The sequence below is a fragment of the Betta splendens genome, chromosome 2 (genome assembly GCF_900634795.4).
Source record: "Betta splendens chromosome 2, fBetSpl5.4, whole genome shotgun sequence".
Classification (NCBI taxonomy): Eukaryota; Metazoa; Chordata; class Actinopteri; order Anabantiformes; family Osphronemidae; genus Betta; species Betta splendens.
In genome coordinates this window covers 23,407,534-23,431,108 of record NC_040882.2, presented here as the reverse complement: position 1 = coordinate 23,431,108, position 23,575 = coordinate 23,407,534, and the positions used below count along the sequence as shown (strand labels likewise).

The window sequence follows — 23,575 nt, the reverse complement described above, 5'->3', positions numbered from 1 at the left end:
CTTCACAGCTCGCGCCCTCCAAATCCATAAATGAATAAAATAAAAGCAGTTGATTTCAGCTTAGAAATCGTTCCGCAGTGTTTAACCTCACAAGTTCACTTAGCGCTGAACAATGGCCTCTTCACCTCCGCACTGATGCCCCAGCACACAACTTCATGGCTTCTAAGTAAATGTTATGCCTCCACAAATAGCAGCTGATGGGTTTATCTGTCGCAAGAGATTTGTAGCAAACGGTTCGAGCCTGCAGGTTTTAGTAGCATTTCCAAACAGCAACCCAATAAACTGCAGCCGCTGACCTTTTTGTTCTGGTCGTTGGGCCCTTGTCATTGGCCTTGTTCAGCACAACTCGATTACGACCCCTAATGCCTCACACAAACACACAAAGAGCCTCTTGCAGCCAGTGCCCACGAGGCTTCTTGGGAGGAAATGCCTTAATCTCGTTCTTTTTTCCACTATGGAGGCTTCATTCTGTCTGCGATGCAGCCGTTATGTCGTCTGATCTTCATGTGCGTTTAGTTTTTCCCCACTTATGAATGTGATCATGTGTTAATAATAGTGTGTTCATTACATTCTATTTATTAATTGGGTTGTTCATGCCCACAGGCCGTGCTGTGGATCTACAACTATCACGGTGCCAAACATCGATGGGATCATCTCTGGCCATGGGTGTGATGTATTTTAGCTTGTGAAATTACTCACATCACTGCGGCAGCCAACAGCTGTTAGATCTTACTAATAATTGGAGAAACAGCAAATATTATTGTGCGGCTCCTTCTCTGACCACTGCTGCTGTAGTCGCTTTGTTGTCTGCGAATTAGGTAACGCACCAAATGGGGACCGGAAGCTCGTCTGCTGACTGTTAGAACAAGGCAGAGCAACAAAGTGCTTCTTTAGCTCAGCCCTAAATCACGTCAGCTCATTTTCAACACCTTGCTCTGTGGATGGAATCGATTCACGTCGCTGCTCTGTTTCCACTCAAGCAAATGTCGTCAGCATGATTCAGATGAAGTTGGATGTGAGAGTCAGAGATGTGGTGATTTACAAGCAAAGGAAGATGCAGGAGTTTGTGTGAGGAAGCCTTGTGTTGCTTTATTTGGCATCATGAAGCAGGCGTCCCTAAAAAAGTGACCAGAGAATGTGCATTTTACACGCAACCGTCCCTTTTCCTTGGCTTGTGCGCTAATTTAACCCCATATTCGGGTAAAAATGATAATTATAGTAGCACTACAGTTAAATCATAATTGATGCAAATGTATGTTGCTCTTGTTATTGTGGCAGAAAATACAGTAGCGTGTGTGAAAGGAGCAGCAGCTCTCGGCGATGTGACACCAAACGCATTAAGAACACGGCATTGTTCCGACACAGACGAGCTAAAATGCGGAGTAAGAGCTGAGTTCTGATCCGCACACATGACCAGGTGAAACTTAATGGTGAGCAGCAGCGCCGGGACCGGGGCCGAGGCAGAGACCTCGGTGCTGCGTTACATTATGTCTGACACCGACAGAGACCTGCTCAGGAGAACGCGCTCTTATGGGTCAGTGAGTGGAGATCCAGAACCCCTCTGGACCTTTAAGGCTTAAATAACCCTCTGCAGCACCAGCCCGCGCCTTTCTTTACCTTACAGTACCATCATTCTCTGCTCCGTGATGTTTTCATGGGGTCCCAGCATGATGCCGGGCCGAAAATGCAGCCTTTCATTAGCTCTTCAAGGCCCGACTCAAAGGAGGCGCATCACGCGCGGAGCTGATTCACAAGGATTTGGAGGCGAAGGCTGTGAAAACGCACAATCGTGGCTCGAAATGTAGGTGGAGATTATTCCTGCGCTCTCGGACCCGCGAGCAGATGCTGTAATGCTCCCGCGCTGATCTGACGACGGTGACACGTCTGCTCCAGAGCAGACAGAAAGTCCGGTCTCCTCAGGACATAAACACCCAGCGTCTCAATTACCGATGCCTATTACGACCTTCAACGAGTCCAGAGCACCTGCTTCTCTTTCAATCACGATCTCCTCAATGTAACTGCACCGCTTTAAAAGCCACTAGACGCTTTCACCATTTTCTCCTCTCAGACAGAAGACGCCGGCGTGGGAGGGGTGAGAGCTTCTGCAGCTCAGCGTGCCGCCGCTAACACACACATCGCAGTGATGGACCTACGCAGCGCCGCTGACACTCACACATAACTGGATCAGATATACTTCACAAAGCGCTGGCAGCAGGACGCGATGATGAAACATAATGGCCTGTTCGGCTGCAGCGGCCATATTGATGCGGCGGGATATTAAAAAGGTACTTTCCACATCGATTAGTGCTCTGCAGACACGCTGTTCATCCAGGACAGATACAGTAGGCAGCGTCCTGTCACTTCAGAGGATAATGTTGCTCTGGACTTTAACTCATGATGTCATTAGACGTTTTAGACACAGTTGCGGATGCATCTTTGCGTCTTCAGCCTCACTTCCTGTATCGTCATCAGTGCCAGCAGCTGCCGCATTCACGTTTTTTCCCCCTCGGCTGCACACGTGTCCAGAGAAGCCGTCGCGTGGTTGAAGGTGAGCGGATTGGAAGCGGTGCGTGTCGCATGAACTCGCCCAAACAACAGCAGCAGTGTGAGTGGTTCGCAGCAGCGGGACAACGCTGCGAGTCCACTTCTCTGACACAGATTCTGTTCTTCTGAAGGATTTAGTGTAAAATTCACATGAGCTGAAGCTGGAAAAATATGATCAAAGTATGAAGGCTTCAACAGAACTCGACTGCCCCTCAAAGCATGACGCGGCATTTTCTCTGTGCGTTACTGTCTGTATAGTATTACACACGCTTTCACTTGTAAGTAAATAGATTGAGCTTTGGTGCCGTGCCACAGAACTACAGCAGCACAGAGGCCAAGTCATTATAAAGCAGTTAAGAGACTGAGTGTAATTAAGACACCGGCTGCAGGACTATCACACTCACTTACTGCCCTGCCGTCAACAATAACATCATCAGCGCTGGAAGCCTCGTGCCACGCGATGCGATGCCACCGTCAGCCCTTCACAACCACGAGCTTTGGTGGATGTGCATAAAACGGGAAAGCAGATAACCGCAGGCTTCCTGACACAGACCTGATAATGGGTTGAAGAGGGGACACAATCGATAGGGCTGTCACCACCGTGGGCCGGGAAACCAGCTGTACTCCTGAAACCTGCAAAGGTCGACCTGGTCTCTGAGAAACACAGACTGACTGCTACGACACTGGAACGGTCAGGGATGTGCAAACATACCATGATATGACTGTGATGACATCAAACAGAAATGTATTTTCTGTATCATTTAAATAAATCTTAAAACTTTCTTGATTAACAATCGCTGAATTTACCCATTTCCCATCTAATTTGGGAAATACAGATGCATTTGTTACATTCTACAACCTGTGTTACGTGTTTATCGATGTGTGGGTGACGTAATTGCTTTATTTGCCACGTACTGCAGAGAAAACAATCAGGCGAGGCAGGAGAGTTATCTGCCTCATCGTCTTATGAAGGAAGCAGGAAGTCGCCGCTCTGCCATAAAACCTGTCTTGTTCTCTCCATAAGGAGCAAACCTGTATTAAAACTGATCAGAGCAGAATTTGGTTCTAAATACAACCTGAAACCTCAGCGCCTCGGCAGCCATGAAGCTCCCCATGCGTCACTGGACCCACATTATTTTTAAACAGCAGCAAGTCTCTAGATGTAGATTGTCTCACCTCAGTAACTGTGAACAACAGCGATGCTGGGATATTATTCTAATCCTGCTTTTGGAACGGCTGGTGAAATGCTGTTCTGAATAAATCAAAAGTACCACAAATTAAAGCCACAAAATTGAAAAGAGGAAAGGATCCTGCTTGTATGAATCTGGTCTGCACTCAAAAATAATAACCAGTAAAGGTTCAGTGTTGATTGGTCATTTCCAACCCTGGATTTAGAAAATCTTTTCTTTTTTTTCATTTTATGAGATTCCTGCCTTTGTACGTCACATTACATTATTGTTATACCTCAGCTGTTTCATATTCAGTGTTTCTCAACTCGAAATGAACATTGATGGATTCTAATAAAAAACAAAAAAGAAAAAAATTCTTAAATTTAATCACTGTCTTTTCACAGCACATCGAAAACTGAGCATGCATTCATACTGATCAACATACTGCAGACTGGGTTCAAAGCACACTGGCGCCTGGAACACTGAGAAATGGTAAAACCTACAGTTTGAGCGTCCGGGCCGTGCGGGTCGGCCGGCACCAACCTCTCACCTCTTCTAACCCGGCCCGTCTCCCCGGAGGCCTCGGCGCACGCGTGGAAGCAGCTGCTTCAGCATTACTGATGCTCAAATGAGCAAAAAGCTGAAGCTTGTTAGGGTTCCGGCTGCAGTGATGTGGACGAGGTCTTTCATTATTAACAGGAAGTAAAAGCCTGTAATAGTAATCAGTGGTCATTTTAGCGCTTCTGCTTCTTTGCTTTTGGTTTTTGGACGTTCTTAAGAGAAACATTCAGAACAACCTGAGCTGGAAACTAAACTTCCATCTTTTTTGAAATGCACTGCTCTCAACAGGAAAGTCGGGCCTACAGCTTTGTTTGGGTGACAGGAGGAGTTGTTGCACAGGAAATCAGAAGTTGTGGGACCTTTTGTAGCTGCCTGTAAACACACCATCAAAGAGGCGACCTTTGATGTTCTCCGTCTTTGTAGGATTGAGGCAACTCCATCCAGAGGCACCAAGCAGCAGCCGGACACGTGTCCCTTCTCCGAGTGCAGCTCTGGGCCGCTGATCCCCGGGCTCGGCGGTTTATCTTCGCTCAGACATGCTTCAGCACTTAAATCTCACCGCCGCTCGGACCACGGAGGATTTGGAGAATTGTGAGGAGAGAGAGCTCAAAAACGTCAATCTCTTGCACTCAAAGGGCGAAGCAGGTGCACAGAACAGGGCTCCGGGTCCGAGGGGAGTGGGAGATTTGGATCGAGGTGAGTCTTTCCTTTTGTGCAAAATAAATTGGTGGCTGTAGATTCTTTCTCTATTTTCCATAAGAAGTGTCAGCGATAACCTGGTATCAGTGCATATTTGGCAGAAACGCCCACGCTGTCGACTTTTCTCTTGTAGATTCAGTTTGAGATGAGTAATTTAACAGTTACATATAAATCAGCCTCTGTGTTTAAGGTTAGAGGAGGATGGGTTTTGTTTGAAGGCAAATAAGCGCATTGAATCTGCAACAGCTGCTGAATGCTTCTGTGTGAAGTCAGTCCAGCATCTTCCTGTAAAGCAGATCACGATGAGCACAGTTGTCTGGAAGTTGAGTTGTTGCATCTGGACTAGTACGTCCTCAAGTGGACGACTGAGACTCTTAACCGACATTATGCAAAGTTCAAGTACAATAAAAAACTTTTGTTTTTGTTTCTTAGATGTTTGATCCTGTGTCTTTAAATCTCCTTCAAACTGACTCCACTTTGTTCTGGTGGAGGATGAAAAATGGCCAAAGTACCTGAGCAGGTGAATCCTTGCTGGACATTCACACACTCCAAACTAACTAACTTTAAGACTGTGGGGAAAGTTTTAGGAGGTCCAGAATAAATCTCTCGAGTCTTTGGAAAGTTACACCATAACGACGTCATAGGGCAAGATTTAGTTTGTGTTTATTTAGCTTTGATGGTTGTGTAATATAGACGTCCATGATCACATCCATGAGGTTGTTTTTCCTCCATTGCAGATGTGGAACAGGTGTGATGCTGGTAACACACAGAAAACATCTCCTGCAACGCTCCTCTCGGCTTTTTTCCCTCACTGTTTGTGAGTGGTCGTGTTTTCTGAGGGTGAACCTGCACCGTGCGCGTAAACAGATTATAAATTATGTATCCCCTCCCAAACACACACACTTTCACTTACTTGAAATTTCACTCCATCCTCCACTACCTGGGAGCACTCGAGCCAACCCAGCCTGGCATACTGGGAATGAGGCCGGATAAAATTCATGAGTTTCCACTTGTCTCAGAAAGTCAATAAGCGTTAGTGAGCTGGAGCAGCGGCGTGAACGCAGCATCTGAACGCGAGGAGAGGCACAGCAATTCGTCCCTACTAATGTCCAGAAACGCCTCACGCGCTGGCGGCAGCGGCCTTTGTGTGGTGCACTAACAGGGGCCGTATGTGTGCGTGTCTGTCTGCATTTAGACCAGGTACAGTCGGGATGATCACCCCTGTTTCATGCAGCACAAATATTAGCTGACATTTCAGGGAGTCAACAGCCATCTTCATTTCTGAGCCTGGCCTTTCCGTGCCTTGACATTTATCCCTCATTTGATTGGTTAAAGCAGACTTTCTACCTATCCCTTGTTCTCCATGTCTCTCTGAATTAGTCCAACTCGGCCCCCGGGGCTGCGAATAAAACGCCCCAGTGCTTTAAAGCATCTTGCACAACCCCACAACAAGCCCAGCGTTACCATTCAGGACGTTTAACACATCATTACATGTTGTTTGGGCAAATCAAGCTCGGAGTGCAACGCAGTGTTGCAGCAGACACAATGCTGAGCATTGTGTAAACACAGAAACTTCTCAGATCCATCACCGGGATGTTCGGTTTTAATTCAATTCAAAGAAGATGGGATGTATTCTGTGCACACTGCGTCCTGTGATTCATAACAGACCTAATCAAGCAAAAATAAACCAAGTGTGTCGCTCCTCTCAGGCCGGAGGCACATAGAAAGAATGTGGAGGAGTTTTCATGAAAAGATGAATTCAGAAAAGAAATTAGCCAATGTCTCACAATTTACCACGAAACGCTCCCAAGTCAGGAGCCTATTTTCAAACCCTTCAATGCGGCTTTAATGACCCTTTATTTCTTCCCCACTCGCTCAGTTCAGGGTAAATAATCCACTTTACTTCAGTGAAGGTAAATGTTGCCCTTTGTGACTATTTGACATTTTAAATAACAGATTATTATCCTTGGAAGTACTTTATGAATAAGTGTGTTTCTGATAACACAGTCTGGGCTCATCCGACTGAAGTAACTGCAGCTCTGAGTACTACACACTGTACACTCAGCTGTGTAGCCTCCTGTGGACTCATCACACAAAGGATGTAATTCACTATAATGCCTTAAATGTCCCACTCTGAGGCAGTACCTCCATCTAATCACTCGCATCACGTTTGCCTGAAATATCCCAGATGCAGCTTCACCAATGGGATTCTGACGTACAGACGTTCAGGATCCCCAGAGGATGAGCCCTAACGACTTCTTCCCTAGTCATCATTCTTTAGCATTAACACAAAAACTATTAGCACTAAGCAATGCATGTATGTATTTACAGTTCTAATGTACTTTTCTACTGATAGGAGCTAAATTTCACATCACAAACAAACATTTGTGTTTTAATCTTCAGGAAAGAGAAGCAGATGTTGATTTTTTAACTTCAATGCTTGTTTATATGATTAAGCAACATGATTTATGGGACGTCTCCGTGGCCCTTATCATGCATTTGCTTTGGCTCTTGGACACGGTTTGGAAGCCAGCTTACACTGTTAATGTCCCAGTGATGCAACAGCCGTTAAATTCTGATTCAGCTCCAGCGGCTGCGGCGAAGGAGCACCGTTACCAGTGCATGTGCTACTTTATTATAATCAGACGGAGCCATTGTTGCGAGGGGAATTCAATTTGTGGAGCGACTCGCTCGTCCCTCTCCAGCAGCGGTGGTCCTGCACGTGCGCCCCCCCCCCCCCCCCCCCCCCCCCCCCCCCCCCCCCCCCCACACACACACACACACACACACGAGGCTCTCAGATAATGTTGTCGGGACATCAGGGGGATGGCAGTGATCCATTATTTCATTTTCACGCGGCGTCGGACGTGCTTTTCACAGATGGCTGTGAAGATCCACTGATGTATGGCCGCGTCGCTGAGCCGGGAGCAGCTCAGTGAGCTGATAAGTGCTCCACAAAGCAGGCAGCCCTGTTTGCGTTGCCCTCTGTTGCTGCTCGGTGAAAGTCCAGAGCCGCCGCTCCCCATCTTTCACTATTCTACTTTCCTCTCACATAAAGCTCTTCATAACGATTAAGTCAAGGCTTTGCCAAAGTGTTGTAGAGACAGATGTTCATGTCCACTGGCTGAGACCTCAGAGCTGGATCTGGAGCTTTTATATTAATAACGTGCTTGATTCAAGGGTGTTCCATTTTTAACGTGAGGCTTTGTCTGAGTTTCATACAGCAGCTCCTTTCAGGGGACAATTAAAGCCACCTCGAGCCTGAAATTTTGATGAAGTCGTGTTCGATCTCACCTGTCTGTTCTTGATACGGCGCCACCTCCAAACCGCTGACAACCACCCTCAGAAGTCAGCCAGCGCAATCAGCTCATCGCCGCCAAGTGACGGCATTAATATTAATCTGGATCCTTTATCCGCTGCGATGCCGTGAGCTGAGGGGAAGCGTGGTGGACTGAAGGTCTGTTCAGTGGCTCAGCCGTGCCAGGTTCGATGCCCGTCAGCAACACAATGCTTCTGGAAAACGTATTAACACCTGTCTTTACTTTGTAGTTGTCTTGGTGAGTAATTATTTAACAAACAATTGAAGCCACTGCGATAATTTACTGATTTGCACCAGATCAGCAGAGCAGGTGGATACAATCACGGAAATCATTATCTAAATACTACAGACTGTGATTTCATGGCAACAAAACTACTAATTAAAGGAATTAAAAGGAAGATGAAAGTTTGTCATTGCTGCTGAACGCTGATGCATTAATCCCGCTTCTCTGTCACCATGTGCAACGAGGACAATATGCCTGTGTTTGATTCAATTAGAAAGAGCTGTTACTGTATAACACCCAGATAATTACTGTATGCTCAGCCCAAAGACCAGCAAATATATGATATGAACAGCTGTCAAAACTTTAGCAAGATTCATGTTTGTTTTGGCCTCTTTCTCATTGTCCTGCTCAGCAGATCATCCCCTGTTAATAATTTTCTAACAAATTTCCATTCACCACTTTTACGTGTTTTCTCAAAATTCTGGTCATTTGCACTTCATGGAAACACTTCTAATGTCAAAGATGCTCTTTTAAAATAATTTTCAACCAATTCAGCAACAAATCATCACGGACAAGCGGAAAAGTTCAATCTACAATCATGGAAACTGCATGGACAATACAACTAAGAAGAACAATACAGCTTATGTTCAAAGAAGTGAGATGTTTTGGCTCAAATCAGAAGTTGCTCAGGGCTGCCTCGAACCCTCAGCGGAGCACGGCGGAGGCTGTGTCATCGTCTGGGCCTGAGCTGCTGCCTCACGACCAGAATGACTTGGGTTTCACAGTGAGCTCAGCAGAAAGTGGATCATTGTCAATTTAAAAAAGCAATAAAAGCCTATTTATAGCTTGAATACACAATAAAATAATATAATAATAAGTTGACGTTATTGATCCCACATTGAGAAAATTATTCTCTGCATTTAGACCCATCCAATGTTTTGCAAAGGAACATTGTGGCATTGACTGTATAGAAACTCTATGGACAAATGTGTCCAGCATCCTGCAAACGTTTGACTTGTGGCACATCTGTAGCTGTAAATAAGCATCAGCTTCTGTATCATGGTTTGGTGTTTACTCACAGGCGCATCCACTCCCCCTTGCCAAAGAAACATATTCTTTAATTTAGTGCGTAATGAAGAGATTTAACCACTGTTTTTGCAGTTTTCAAAGTCCAGGTTTGTTCAGACTCATGATCACTTCATCACTTTGACTAATAAAAGCAGTTCTTACTCAGAAACGCTGAGCTTCTTGTTGGAGTTCTTCCAGACAGACGAGTCGTCAGCAGCCACTGACAGCACGTGCTCCACCCTGACGGCTCCGTACTGTAACGATGCATGAATTGCCTGCTTATTAATTGTATTGGCTTGGAGGCAGGCGACTCGTTCATCATTATGACTGGGTTCATTACTGAAGCCTGCTGCACCGTGCTGCACTCAGTTAGCTTTAAATTATTAATGCTTCTTATAGACTAGAATAGTGTTGGACAACAAAGCTAAATAAGTAAAGGTCTTGTTTTTGGGCATGCTGTGGTGTGAAATATGTCGTTACTGGAGGAAATTAGCTTGGATGTGAGTGGGCTTTGTGTGTCTATTATATAACTTTTGTTTATGTAACATTTTGCCAAATCAGCCCAGTCGCAAATCCTGTTACTTTATTTATTAAAGGCTTACTGTGTTTTTGAACTTAATCAATATCAAACAGGGACATAAATGAAAAAATAGCAGCAGGAGGTGCAGTATTACATGGAGCTGTGTGCACAGACTACCATGAGTTGAGTTGGACTTATTCAGGGGAAGCGTACAGAGCAAAGTGTGGCCCACTGTCTAACATCATCGCTTCACTCGCTCCATGGACTGTTTTTAAACGCCACATTCTTAGTGTTACTGAGAACCTAATTGTGGATCTGGCTCCGCTTGTGTGCGTTTTCTCATCTGATACCCTGAGGATCGCAGCCAGGAGGCTCATTGTTGTCTCAAGCGTCCAAACAGTTCTCTGTTTAAAACTCAACAATGCAAAAACATATTGAAAACAAAAGGTGTGAAACATGACAAGTAGCATCCTCCTAAAACTTTAGTAATAAAGTGCCTGTGGCAGTGACGGTCACTTTCAGGTTTGTCAGGTATTTACAGACACACAGCCATGAATCAGAGCACCTGCTGCTGAAGAAGGACCTGCTGGGATGAGGATGAACTTCGTAGAAACCTTTTTACCAACACTATTAATGAATAATTCCAAACTAAACGCCACAAATAAACGTCTAATTATGGCTGTAGCCGCCGCCTCCCATATTAATGTGCCAACAAAGGGTTCATGCTGAGCTTTCACTCAGGCGCCTCTCACCCTCATTGTTTCTTGTCAAGCCTCACAAGTGCCTTTGTGCTCATTAAGCACCACGCTGCCCCCTCCGCCGCCGTTCTTCAGAGACCATTTGTTCGCTCGGCTCTGCTTGACGGGTCGGGCTCCAGGCTGAAGTCCGGTTAATGCAGGCGCCGGTCCCTGCACCTCCCCAGTTGAGTCTCGCTCGCCTGAATGCGAACGACACGCCGAGGACGAGACGCCGACAGTTAATATTCTGAAGTCATTCCACGGAGTCAACAAGGTCACAGCAACAGACAGCAGCCACCATAAAATCTGCTCAATTCCTCCAGACTCAACTATAATAAATAAAACGCTACATGCCAAAAATGGGACAAACAAACAGAACTCTGTGGAAACTTTGATCTACTTAGTTAATTAGAGACTAATTATCAAATACGGTAAAAAAAATGAAATATTGAGATGAAAGAGCAAAAGTTGTAAATCATGCACTTGAAAAGCTCCTGCTCTTTCTATTTAAGGGTGAACATGTCACCTACAGTAAGACCCACGTACACGACCAGACCTAAAGGTTCATGTTTAACCATCTATCGGCGATTATGTTGATCGTGATTGGCCAAAAACGCTGCACACTCCTCACAGAGAGGCGTTAAAGGATGTGTGACTTCAATGAGAACGAGGGGATCAAGACGCTCCCACCACGCAGACGCCTATTACAATAATGACACTCACACCAACAGTCGAGACCAACACAAGTAGCAAAGTAATTATGGCTGAAAGCAGCAGCAGCGTTTCCCACTGAGTTGTTTAAACACTCCACACAGCTCGTAGGCGGCAGATGACTGCTACCTGATCGCCCTCCTCTCCAGCATCGCAAACATGTTTCCAGATGTTACTTAAAACCATCTCGGGAGAAAATGCCTCGTATCAAGTGCTTTTTGTGATCCAATCCAGCTGCGATCAGCGCACGGCGAAGGCGCCTCAGTGCAGGTCGGGCTCTGCGGTGCAGATGCTGACAGCTGTAGCACGCGCGCGGGGCTGCAGTGAGCTCAGTGGGGAGGGAACGAGGGCTTTTCTGGACGAGACGCCGTCTAGAGGTCACCTTAGACCCGTGAGGGCGCTGCTGCAGCGCTACTGGGAGCTGACACGGGCAGGAAGTGCTCCAGAGGTCACTGGTTGATCTGGATGAGCAGAAAAACACCTGTGGATGAGCAACATTATGGGCTAAGCTAATTAGCATCCACCTTTTTTGTGCATCCAATTTACCTTTGCGTCAATCAGCTTTTCCCACTAAATGTGTGTTTGGGGGAAAGCACCAAGTTCATTTACCTGTAGGGACTTTTGAGGTTGCAGGTTCTACTTCACTCATGTCATCTGTCACAATCTTACGATGAATTTTGTGCTCTGCATCCGGCTCATTCTGGGGGAGCAGTGACAGCTGCATGCAGGGGGCTCCGTGCCTTGCTCAAGGACACACCTGGTATCTCAGGCCAAGGCTCTACCCCCTGAGCCACCATTTTAAGTTTGCTGATAGTGATTGATAGTGGTAAATCTAACCAGCAAAGAAGGAATGATTTAATTATCTATGATTAAAATATTTTCTTTCTGCACAAAAACATACAACCTTAAGTGAATGTTTTTATTTTTACATACCTACATGTTAAAATAGGACGTACTTGAATGAAGTACTCATTTGTACCTACACTAAGATGATTGAATTAATAGAATAAAAACAATCTGAAACTAAAATGCTATGGCTTTACTCTGACCCTTAAAACAAGGCTGTGACTTCCATTACAGGCATGTGCGCTGCCCTGTATTGTGTTACTCTGCAGCCTCGTCTGCAGAGCCTCCTTCTTTGTGATGTTAGATGTTAGTCCTGGCATCAAGTGAACAGAGAGGTTAAAACTGCTGATGGTGATTTGGTGCAAAGGGGGAAAGGCTCCTGTCGGTTACTTGCAGAAAACGTACATGATAACATTTAATTTTAAAACTTGGATTATTTGCACTAATTGCAGCAGAATGCTGGAGTCCAACCTCCGCTGCTGGTGAACACAGTTGTGCGTCTGGATGAGGCCTGTCTCACCTTTAACTGAGCTCACGTCTTTACCTTCCCTCACTCACGTCTTCCATCCTCTCACACTCTGCCTCCCTCTCTGTCTCCTCCTGAAATCAAAACCTGCATCACTGAGCCTCACGTTCACAGATTTTTTTGTCTGCCAAGGGACTGAATCTGGTTTGAGCTTCTCCCTTCGCGCATCTATAGTATTTACAATTAAATTTCAACCCGGCTCGTCCCTTGCTTTTCTGAATTATACAATATGAAAAATTGCTCGGTGCTGGGGGCGGGGCAGCAGTGGGTGAATTTCATGGGAACGACACATGGGGCATCACTGGGAGCGAGAGAGAGCGCACCATGCTGAAGGACGGCGCGCTGCGGCTGGACGCACGTCAAGTCCGCGCACGAGTGGCGCAAAAACTGACGCACAGACTGCACGGGAAAGTGTTCCTTTGAACCAACTGAATTACCTTGAGGTGCCGTTGATCGACAGGCTGCGATCGGCCGCTAAAGACTCCAGAAAGTGAGGATCTTTTGCCGCGCGCGCCGACATGCCGTCTAATTTGTCCAGCGCTCCCGATGAACTCCGCCGTTATTAGCACCGAGCGTGGATTCACGCGACGCGCATCCTCTGCGCACACGGGCGCACACGGTCGGCATGGATTCGCCTAACGCCAGTGGAATAGACGCGTTCACGGTGATCCATCTGAATTCCTCCTGGAGCCCGGACAGTGGATATTCTATAGCAGCGATAGCCGGCATCGCCGCCCTCGTAAGTTTCCTCATCCTCTTTACGGTGGTGGGAAATATCCTGGTGGTGATCGCCGTGTTGACGAGCCGCGCGCTCAAAGCGCCCCAGAACCTGTTCCTGGTGTCTCTGGCCACCGCGGACATCCTGGTCGCCACGCTGGTGATGCCGTTCTCTCTGGCCAACGAGCTCATGGGCTACTGGTATTTTGGGAAAGTTTGGTGCGGCATCTACCTGGCGCTGGACGTGTTGTTCTGCACTTCGTCCATTGTGCACCTGTGCGCAATAAGCCTGGATCGGTACTGGTCCGTCACGCAGGCGGTCGAGTACAACCTGAAGAGGACTCCGAAGCGCGTCAAGTGCATCATCCTGATCGTGTGGCTGATCTCGGCTTTCATCTCGTCTCCTCCGCTCCTGACTATAGACGGCAACAGCGACGTGAGCGCTCAGCCTCAGTGCGGGCTGAACGACGACACCTGGTACATCCTCTCCTCCAGCACCGCGTCCTTCTTCGCTCCCTGCCTAATCATGGTGCTGGTCTACATCAGAATATACCAGGTGGCCAAAACCAGGACTAGAACCATGTCTGGGAAGCATCCCAGGCCAGATGGCGCGACACAGACTGAGAACGGACTCAGCAAAGCCACCCCCCCTTTCCACGGCGAGAAGGAGGACAGCCAGTGCCAGTGCCAGTGCCAGTGCCAGTGCCAGTGCCAGTGCCCGCCTACACCCAGCCAGCGCACCGTCACCACGGGGCCCCGCACGGAGGACGCCGACGTGGACGAGAGCTCGTCCTCGGAGGGCGCGGGTCACCGGGCCCAGCGGCGCGACTCCCTGAGGGACAAGGGCAGCGGCGGCGAGAAGAAGAGCTCCCTGTCCAAACACACCACGCGCATCTCCAGGGTCAGCAACAAATCCATAGACCTGTTCGCCTCCAGGATGAAACGCCGCCGGAGCTCCGTGGCCAAAACCAAGGTCTCTCAGGCCCGGGAGAAGAGGTTCACCTTTGTGCTGGCTGTGGTCATGGGCGTGTTCGTTGTCTGCTGGTTCCCATTTTTCTTCAGCTACAGCCTTTACAGCGTGTGCAGGGACTCCTGTAAGATCCCCGACCCCCTCTTTAAGTTCTTTTTCTGGATCGGCTACTGCAACAGCTCCCTCAACCCCGCCATCTACACCATCTTCAACCGGGACTTCAGGCGCGCCTTTCAGAAGATCGTCTGCAAGTCGTGGAAGAAGTCCGTTTAGACTGGATGCAGGTCGGCGGCGCCACGGAGACAAATTTAAAATGAATTTTAAAAAAAAAACGATGACTGCATCATGTTACGTCTCATTGTCTTGTTGTGACTCAGTCATGGCTGTGAACCTGATTCACCTTCTGCACAAGCGTCTTTGTTCCCATCACAGGGTCAGTGACCGCCACCGCTCCTTCACCTGGTGTTGTGTGATGCCGTATAGTGTCCACCACGCTTTCTGAACATCCCCACAACACACGTGCGTTCAGTTCATGTCCTAGATGGCACCAAGGGCCAAAATCAGCTGCTGGGTCCCCCTCAGTCTCTCCTCCTCCCTGTGCAATGTGTCCTCAAACTCGGGATGATGCAAGCTGTGACTCAGCATGTTAATGTAGGAGTGAGTGACACAGCACTGATAAGACTGAACTTTGAAAACTTTAAAGCCCACTCTTCTTCAGTTTTGTTAATGATTTTGGGACTTTGATCATCACGTGTGAAGTCTAAGTAAGCAGCTGGCTAGCTTAGCGTAGCTTAGCTTAGCTTAGCATAAGGGCGAGAAACAGCAAGCGCCACCAGCCATGTCTCAGTCCAAACAAAACTGAAGCAAAACGAAATGATTTTAGTCCAGATCAGTTGCTAGGCGACCAGCTAAGTTACAGTCCCTTAAAACCAATAATGGATGAACTTATGCTTCAGCAGATTCTACACCCAGAAATAACTAAGTATGTGAACTTTAGATCTTTCTTTTAGATCTTGATCTCACCAAACTCTTACCAGTAGCTCAGAACAGTTTTACCAAAGTTTTTATGCGTCAGATTGTTTGGTTTGGCCTGAAATGAGGAGCTCACATCCAGCGCATTACGAAAACTTCCAATAATTAAAATAAAGGTGTATCCATGCGCTCAAAGGTAAAATATGATCATTCATAACTCATGGTAAAGCACAACAGCAGACTAACTAATGTGTTACTGAATGTAGAAACTCTAAGCAGGGCTGAAGCTTGAGACAATAAGCTAATTATTTCCATGGTGTGATGAGGTCAGTAGCCAATTATTTTGTGTGCGTTTGTTTTCAAAGAACTACCTCTTTGTTTGTTGCTCTTCTATTGCTGTTGTTTTCTTTTTATTAATATTTTGCAGTACACTTCCTTCCTATGCTTAAACTGTCTGCCGCTGTGCAAAAAATGGAAAATAAAGTAAAGCATGGATCCCAATGATGGCCGTGCAGACGTGCACCCTCAAACTAGACAGCTGCCGTGAAACATTGTCGTCATTTCATTTTAAAACATCCACAGCAGAGCTTCTGACTGTATTTAGAATTAAATGGAGAGCAGATTGGTGCAGTAACAACAGCGCTGCCTCTTAATCTAACATTCCCCCGGGTCCCTGTCGGCAGGACTGAGGTGAAACTGAATTCCCTGCCTGAAACTCTTGCTGTTTTTCCTCCCACCTCTCTGCTGTGTCTGAGCGTGCGCAGCCAAGCGCCATTTGTAACGGGCTACGGGTCCATCTGCCGTTGTTCCACCTGCTGTTTGCATGTGCTGTATGAGAGGTTTGTGTCAAGTGGTTGAAGCGGAGCAGCGAGACCTGTGAACAGCAGTGATCAGTTCATAAATGTGCGCAAATAGCATCACAGTAGCATAAATGATATCAAATAAACAAAGACAGGAGGAAAATGAATTCCATCATGTTTTTCCCCACATTATATATTCACAGGCTTCGTTTTTGTAGATTAACAAAGTATCTGGCTGCTCGTCGACCCCTCAGGTTCACAGCAGCCGGTATTTAATACTTGAAATACTGACGCCCGATCTCATTTTTGACCTGCGGAGCCTTTTGAAAAGTCAGCACAGAGAGTCCAATGATGGAAATTGAAGGCGATCCATTACTTTTCCTGGCCTAAAATCAAGGCGTCAGACTCACCAGGGAGGCAGATTTCATTTCAGATGAAAGAGGCTTTGGTGTCACTTGGTAAAACTGAAAGACATTTCATGGTATTACGACATGTGAAATAACACATTAACTCCATTCTTTATGGAACATTTCTTTAAAAGTTATCTCAAAGAGGAGATTTTGCAACAGGTAAAAGCCTCGTACAGGTAAAAAGCACATACTCTGAGATGACCATACAAAAAAAGCTCCTCCTGTAATGATGAGTGAGTGTGAGGCTGAAATGCAAAACCAAACAGTGCAGTTGTGGACTGCAAAACTAAACAATCACTCGTAATTCGTGCTGGGCAAACATGAAAAGACAACTCAGTTCAGTTCCTGCCAAGTGACTCAGGCCAGATTTTCTCACTGACGTGTGAAGATGCTGGTTCATAACTGATCTCTGACAATGACACTTTAATGTAACATCTCACTTCTGTCCACAAGTGTAAATTACCTGTCGTCATCTCAGTCCAAATATTTCAGCCTTGCTGGAGATTTTATCGGAGCGGACTGAACGGAGGATTTGTCACCAACCACTGAGGAAAATGCGAATGATTGATGTGCGTCAGTAAAAACGATCATTTGTTTGTGTAAGAAGCAAAGAATATGAGCTGTAACTCCTGTATATGAGATCAGGTGGGAGGTTGTTTGGGGAGAACGCAACAATAAATAAAAGACAAACCAATAAGAAAAGTGAGTTCCGCACAACAATGGCACTGTTTGAATGTGCATTTGTGGCCAGTTTAATATTATTTTAAAACAATAAGTCAAAGTCTAAAGAGAAGTGTGTGATTGACAGCGCCTCAAGCTTGTCTTGGTGATGACTTTCCTTCTATCTCAGCCCCTTCTGGGCTCCGGCAGAAACCAAATTACAGTTTGAGTAATGAGATTTGTAAAACTGACAACCAACTGACTTTAAGAAGTCCCTCGAGGCCTTGATGACTGTACAATGACTGGACACTGTACATGGTCACCATGGTCGTCATGGAAACCATAATAATTTAATAATAAATTACAGTCATTTCTAATTGTCCTGTAGAACGGTGTCCTGTGTGTGTGTGTGTGTGTGTGTGTGTGTGTGTGTGTGTGTGTGTGTGTGTGTGTGTGTGTGTGTGTGTGTGTGTGTGTGTGTGTGTGTGTGTGTGTGAGAGAGAGAGAGAGAGAAATGTAACCTTTCCAAAAGTCACTCCCAAGTCTAAAGTGTTCTATGGGGAGAACTGGGCAAAACACTTTTTAGGTCAAAGTTATTTAGAAATAAAGCAATTTCTGAAGGGTTCACAAACTTCCAGGCACCGCTGTAAATGCTGAAGAATGTCTTTCCTGGTCACATCTAACATCTCAACGAACAAACGGCCTATTTTCTTTGAACTATACAATTACCCCTCTGGAAAAAAAAGAGTACGAAGGCAGCAGCACCCGAGTGAAAAACCCACTGTTCTCTCAGGAAGCTGTGTTCAAGGTGCAGAATACGTACAGTTCAAAGCCTGTTGACAGCCACAAACAGTGAGGTTTGCATAAAGAGTGTTTGTAACGAGGCCAGAGGTCGTTAGCGTATTAATTATTGCTTTGGCCACCGTGGACTGAGCGTAAACACTCGCTCCTTCCTCAGGACACTGAGAAAGAGCAGAAGCTGTTTCACATGTCATCATTAAAGTTGGCAAATGCTGTGAAAGATGAAAGCGCTCTCCAGAGTCTCGTGGCTACGACGCCGCCACACCTGACTGGCTGCAATTTTCTGCTAAACATCAGACCCCAACAGTGAGGAAATATGGGGCAGCTGTGGCGAGATTGCGACAGCAATCCCATCCCGCAAGAGCCGCTCGGTGGCTGAGACTTCAAAAATGAGTTTGATCCAGAGGCACGCGTTCACCTCAGCAAAACAAGGTTCACTGGAAGTTTCCCCTCTTTGAACCCTGAATGCTAAAACATGCTAATGTTGACTTGATTTCAGGACACGTATAGACAGGAGCCAGGACCGAAGAGCACGGTTCACACCCTTTTAACATCTCGTTAATGTAACACAGTGGAGTTCACTGAAGCGGCATCAAAGTGGGACGACGCCCGAATCTACACTTCACTGGGCGATGAATTCGCTCCTCTGGGACAAGCGTGCATCGGCCTGAACCTCGCTTCACTCGCTCTCACCTGAGCTCATCGACACGGGGCGCCGAGAACGGAGGACGCCAACAGCATCACATGACTTCACAGCAGGGTCGACTAAGCAGCCAGGCACCTGTCGCATCCTCGTTCATCCTCACGGTAGGAGCCTGTGTAACAGAGGCCTAGAGCAGTTTGCTGAACAGCCCCCCCCCGACATCACTAGACCTTCATGGGCTTCTGTTCGGGCTCTTCCAGGGAAGACGCCAGAGATCCGCTCTTCTGCTGCAGCACTGGTTGAAATCCCATCATACATAATGAGACACTTTTCCATGGCAACAGTCTTGTCAAACTTAACTCATAATTATAAATACAGCCTGGAACCCTGTGTAAATCTGCTGATAATTACTTGTGCAGGGGGCGAGAGGGCACACGGAGGAAGACTTCATTTATTGTCTCATTATGTGACAGTTTTATGTGTCTGTGCGTTTGCTTTTACACCAGAGAATACGCGCAGGAGTCCGAAGCCTGACTACAAATATCCAGCAAATGGTGTGCGTTTGTGTTGGTACATCTTTAGCGCACTGATTACAATATGCAGGGAGCTGGACGCATACACACACTGTGTATGTGCACACTGATCAGTACACGGACCACCACACTCACACAAGGTCTGAGGCACCAGTGGGACGAGGGATGGATCAATACAAGGCTGCTGAAACAGTGGAGTTAAAACACACGGGGTCAACGTCACGCAGGGAAAGTTCAATGAGGCCGGAAGCCTTTTAGAGTCGACCACCGGGTTTCAGACGCGCAGGGAAGTGGAACTCCTCCGTTCAGTTGTGACCTGTCGGTGAGTGAAACGTCTCGTTTCGTGCCGCCCCGGCTGATGAGGTCCTAATTATGGCCGACGCACAACACAGCACATGCTGTGTTGTGCGTCGGATTAGCCGCGGTGTGTACCTCCAGCAGCGGGTGGAGGAGACGAGGAGTCCGAGAGTCTGAGCCGGAGAGCGGCGCCGATGGAAGCGCCCCGAAGCCTCCATCCACAGTCGACGGCCGTGTGCTCACGTCTCACGCAGCATCGCTTCCAACTGGCTCCTTCAGAGAGAATGTGTTGACTCGCGCCTTCGCAGGCAAATAAACTGCAAATGAGTTTGGAAGACAAGGTCGGGAATCAGCTGGGACCACAGAGGAATTATTGATTCAGCACTTTTGCCAAATGGCTGCGTTCTGCTTTAATGGGAACTGGGCTCAGGGCAGGTCTGGGATTTCCTCTTAATGGAGTGCCTCATGCCTCGCGCCGCCTCATCTTCCATTGAGAGTTATTGCTAGTGAAACAACTGCTCCAGCCCAAATTGAATATCATGTTGTATATTACAGGCCAGGCCACCGGGGAAATCAGCCGGCCGAAGGCTGAAGTCGCCACAAATCCACTTAAAACTTACTCCAGTTTACTTCTACATGTTTTAATTCCGCAGAGGCTGCTCTTTAATTGTGGCCTGGTCGAGCTGTGGCTGCTCCGGCGCTGGTTTCCCCGGGTGTGCGGTTCACACTGGTTCTTGCTTCATGCTTCACAGTCAGCAGCTCCGCGGCGTTTCCTCCAGACTCCGGCTTTGTTCCTCTCTCACCAGGCGTTACCTAGCACATCTGGATATTCCACAGCTGCTGAGACACAGTGGGTGCGGCCTGTGACATCAGCGGGGGCCGTTCGTCCGACGTTCGAAAACCGATCGGGGCAGAAATAAGCACTTTGTTGCCTCGTAGTGCGCTTTCATGATCAGGAATATTTATGGATCTGCTTTTAAGGCTCGGCCCGGTTCACGCCTGTAGCACGTCGCCACATAAACTACTGCAATTCAAATCGCACCCAGGGAATAATTAACCCCGGCCTCACCTCCCCCATTACGGGTCGCAGGCAGTGCAGGAGGTATTTTTACATCTCCGCCGCGTGTAGAAAGGAGAGCAGCCTCTCCTCCCAAAACCTGCATCTGCTCCATTCGCAGCGTCTCCTCATTCCTCCCATGCTGTGGAAGAAGGCAGGGGTGATAATAATTGTATTTCTGAATCTCTTTAAGAGAGGAGAAAAAAAAATGTTTTTGTCTCCCGAACGCAACACTTTCACGACTTTTGATTAGCTGTCAGTCAGCGAGCAATCGACAAAGTCGTACCTATCAAACTTCTACACTTCTGCACCCACATTTTCCACGCGCGTCCCGCTGCTTCGCGCGGCGCCAGCTGCACGTGGCGATGAATGACTGAGCGAACAGCCAGAACCCGCGGTCGTGACGCCTCTGTTTACTGCAGGAAGCTTTTGATGTCGCACACTCAATTTTCACACAAATTACATCAAAGCGAAGGTGACAGAAATTAGATTTCAGCTGCAAAGTAATGACAGTAAATTGGACGTATTGTAATTGTCCTTGTGATAAATGTGTTGAATAAAAGACCTGAATAATGCTGTGCACGCTTTAATGTCTTCATCCACCTTTGCCCAATGACGGCTAAAAATGTGATATTAATTCCCTCAGGTAATAACAAGGCATTAAAAGCAACAAGGAAACGTCATCGGATAATGATTATTTATTATTATTAATCAGCATTTTACATTTGTCCAATGATTTGGGGATTCTAGGAAGCAGAAATGTACAAATGGAGGAAGTTTTGTTAATGGAGATGTGAAAGTTCCTGACAAATGTTTCTATTTCTATAGTTTTGAAGCCAGAGAACCTGAAGAGAACCTGAGGAGAACATAGACCTCACACAGACATTCAGCTGGTCAAACACCTAACAGATCCAAAGTACAGATAATAGAAGGGCCACGTCCACATATTCATTAGTTTCTGCACCACTCAAGGTAAAATCATCAAGACAGTAAGAAACTGAAAAATCCTCCTTCCAGGATAAAACCTTGTTCTTTCCTAAATGTGGACGCTGCAGAAAGAGCTCAGTTTGTACTCGGGGAAGAATGTTTTAGTCCAAGTCTGCAAAGCCCTCAGAGGCGTTCTCACACGCTTGATCAAATGCAGTTTGGATGGAGCAAAGGCGAAAGGTACAAAAACAAATCTGCACATAGCTGATAATATAAAAATTAATGAAAGCACAAAGACTGAACATTTCTAGTCAGAACGAGACGTTCACATAAACAGAGCGAAGCAGTGACTGTGTCACTTCAAATGGGAAGTATTCAGAATTATGACTTATTATTACTTTCTAGACTGATGTGGACCTTGGCTGACAAGGGCCGTTCGTGTGTTTACAGTGAAATCAAAGCTGGCTTTTTAAGCTGGTGCGAGGAACAACCTTGAATTTACCCAGAATAGCAGTAATTTACCACTGAAAACCACATTTGCTTCTTTAAAGAGCTTGTTTCCAGTAAATCACTGCAGCAAAGCACAAACCATTACAGGAACACAAGGCGGCGACGACGGGAAGAAGCCCGAGGAGAGCGACACAATCCAAGGTGTCGTTGTGATCGATTGATTTGATCGGCGCGTGGCGCATTTCCTCCACGTTCATTACGTGGGTCAGAATCAGGTAGGTCAATATGGGCCTGGTTACACTGAGCACAGTGAGCTCCCATTCGGTGCCACTTTCCCTCTTCAGCCCTGTTACTGAGGACGGGTTCATTAGACAGGGAGAGCAGGGATCCACGCGTCCCCACAGACTACAAGCTCACGCCTTCCTCTGTGTTTAAAACCAGACAGGGTCTGAATACGGAGTCGGGCCGAGCCACAGAACCATGTGGGAGGCTGATAAGGACGCAAAGGGCGCGTGGTATTGTTCTCCCTGAAGACCGTGGAGGAGACTGGACTGGTGCTAATGCATTGTGACACGCCTCCCATTCAGCTCCTGGATGCACCTAACGCTGCAGGAGCCGCGGTTGGTGGAGAGCAGCGTTGAACGAAGACGCGTCGGCTGGTTCCTCTGTCCTTCAGACGCTGGACCCTGAGAGCGGTTCAGGTGTCTTCCTCTGACTGGGATCCACTGGGTTTCACTCACTGTAAGTTCCCACCAGAGCGACTGAAAGGACACTGAGGTACAACTAATGTTAAACTAACTCAGTCAGTATCATTTGTAACAAAGCCCTTCGATTACTGGGAATTTTACGCGATTCAGAGTCCGGCGATCACCTTCGAGCACCAGACGGACGCGCAGCCTGAGCCTTTAATAATTTGACATCGCTGGAGATAAAAGAAGTCTTACTCCTTCATCCCGTTAGACAGAGGTTCAGTGTCAGAGGCAAATCCCCCACAGATGATGAAAACGCGCGTCCACCAGGGCTCAAGCCTTCGCAATAGCTTTTGATATGATATTTGACAGTTCAGGCAGTTTAATGTCAACTCCTTGTGTGTGTGTGTGTGTGTGTGTGTGTGTGTGTGTGTGTGTGTGTGTGTGTGTGTGTGTGTGTGTGTGTGTGTGCGTGCGTGCGTGTGCGTGTGCGTGTGTGTGTGTGTCTGTGTGTCTGTGTGCGCGTGCGTGCGTGCGTGCGTGCGTGCGTGGAATAGGTTCATCCACAATTCAAACTCTTCACAGCCGAAACTTTCAGCATTTGGGTTTGTTAGATGATGGCTCAATCTGAACTATACAGCTTTTATCAAAACAGGCTTTTGTAGATTGTGAAACCAATAAAGTATTTAGGATTAGTTTCCCTGATGTAATTACTAATTCATGCTT

At 46.9% G+C, this 23,575-nt stretch overlaps 1 protein-coding gene across 1 annotated transcript; it reads left to right on the top strand.

The window, feature by feature from the left end:
- The first annotated feature begins 13,084 nt into the window (after positions 1–13,084).
- Positions 13,085–17,512, top strand: LOC114844655 (alpha-2 adrenergic receptor-like). Its single transcript, XM_029132202.3, has one exon. The coding sequence runs from the start codon at positions 13,549–13,551 to the stop codon at positions 14,881–14,883; it is 1,335 nt and encodes a 444-aa protein (XP_028988035.1). The 5' UTR covers positions 13,085–13,548; the 3' UTR covers positions 14,884–17,512.
- The last annotated feature ends 6,063 nt before the right edge of the window (positions 17,513–23,575 follow it).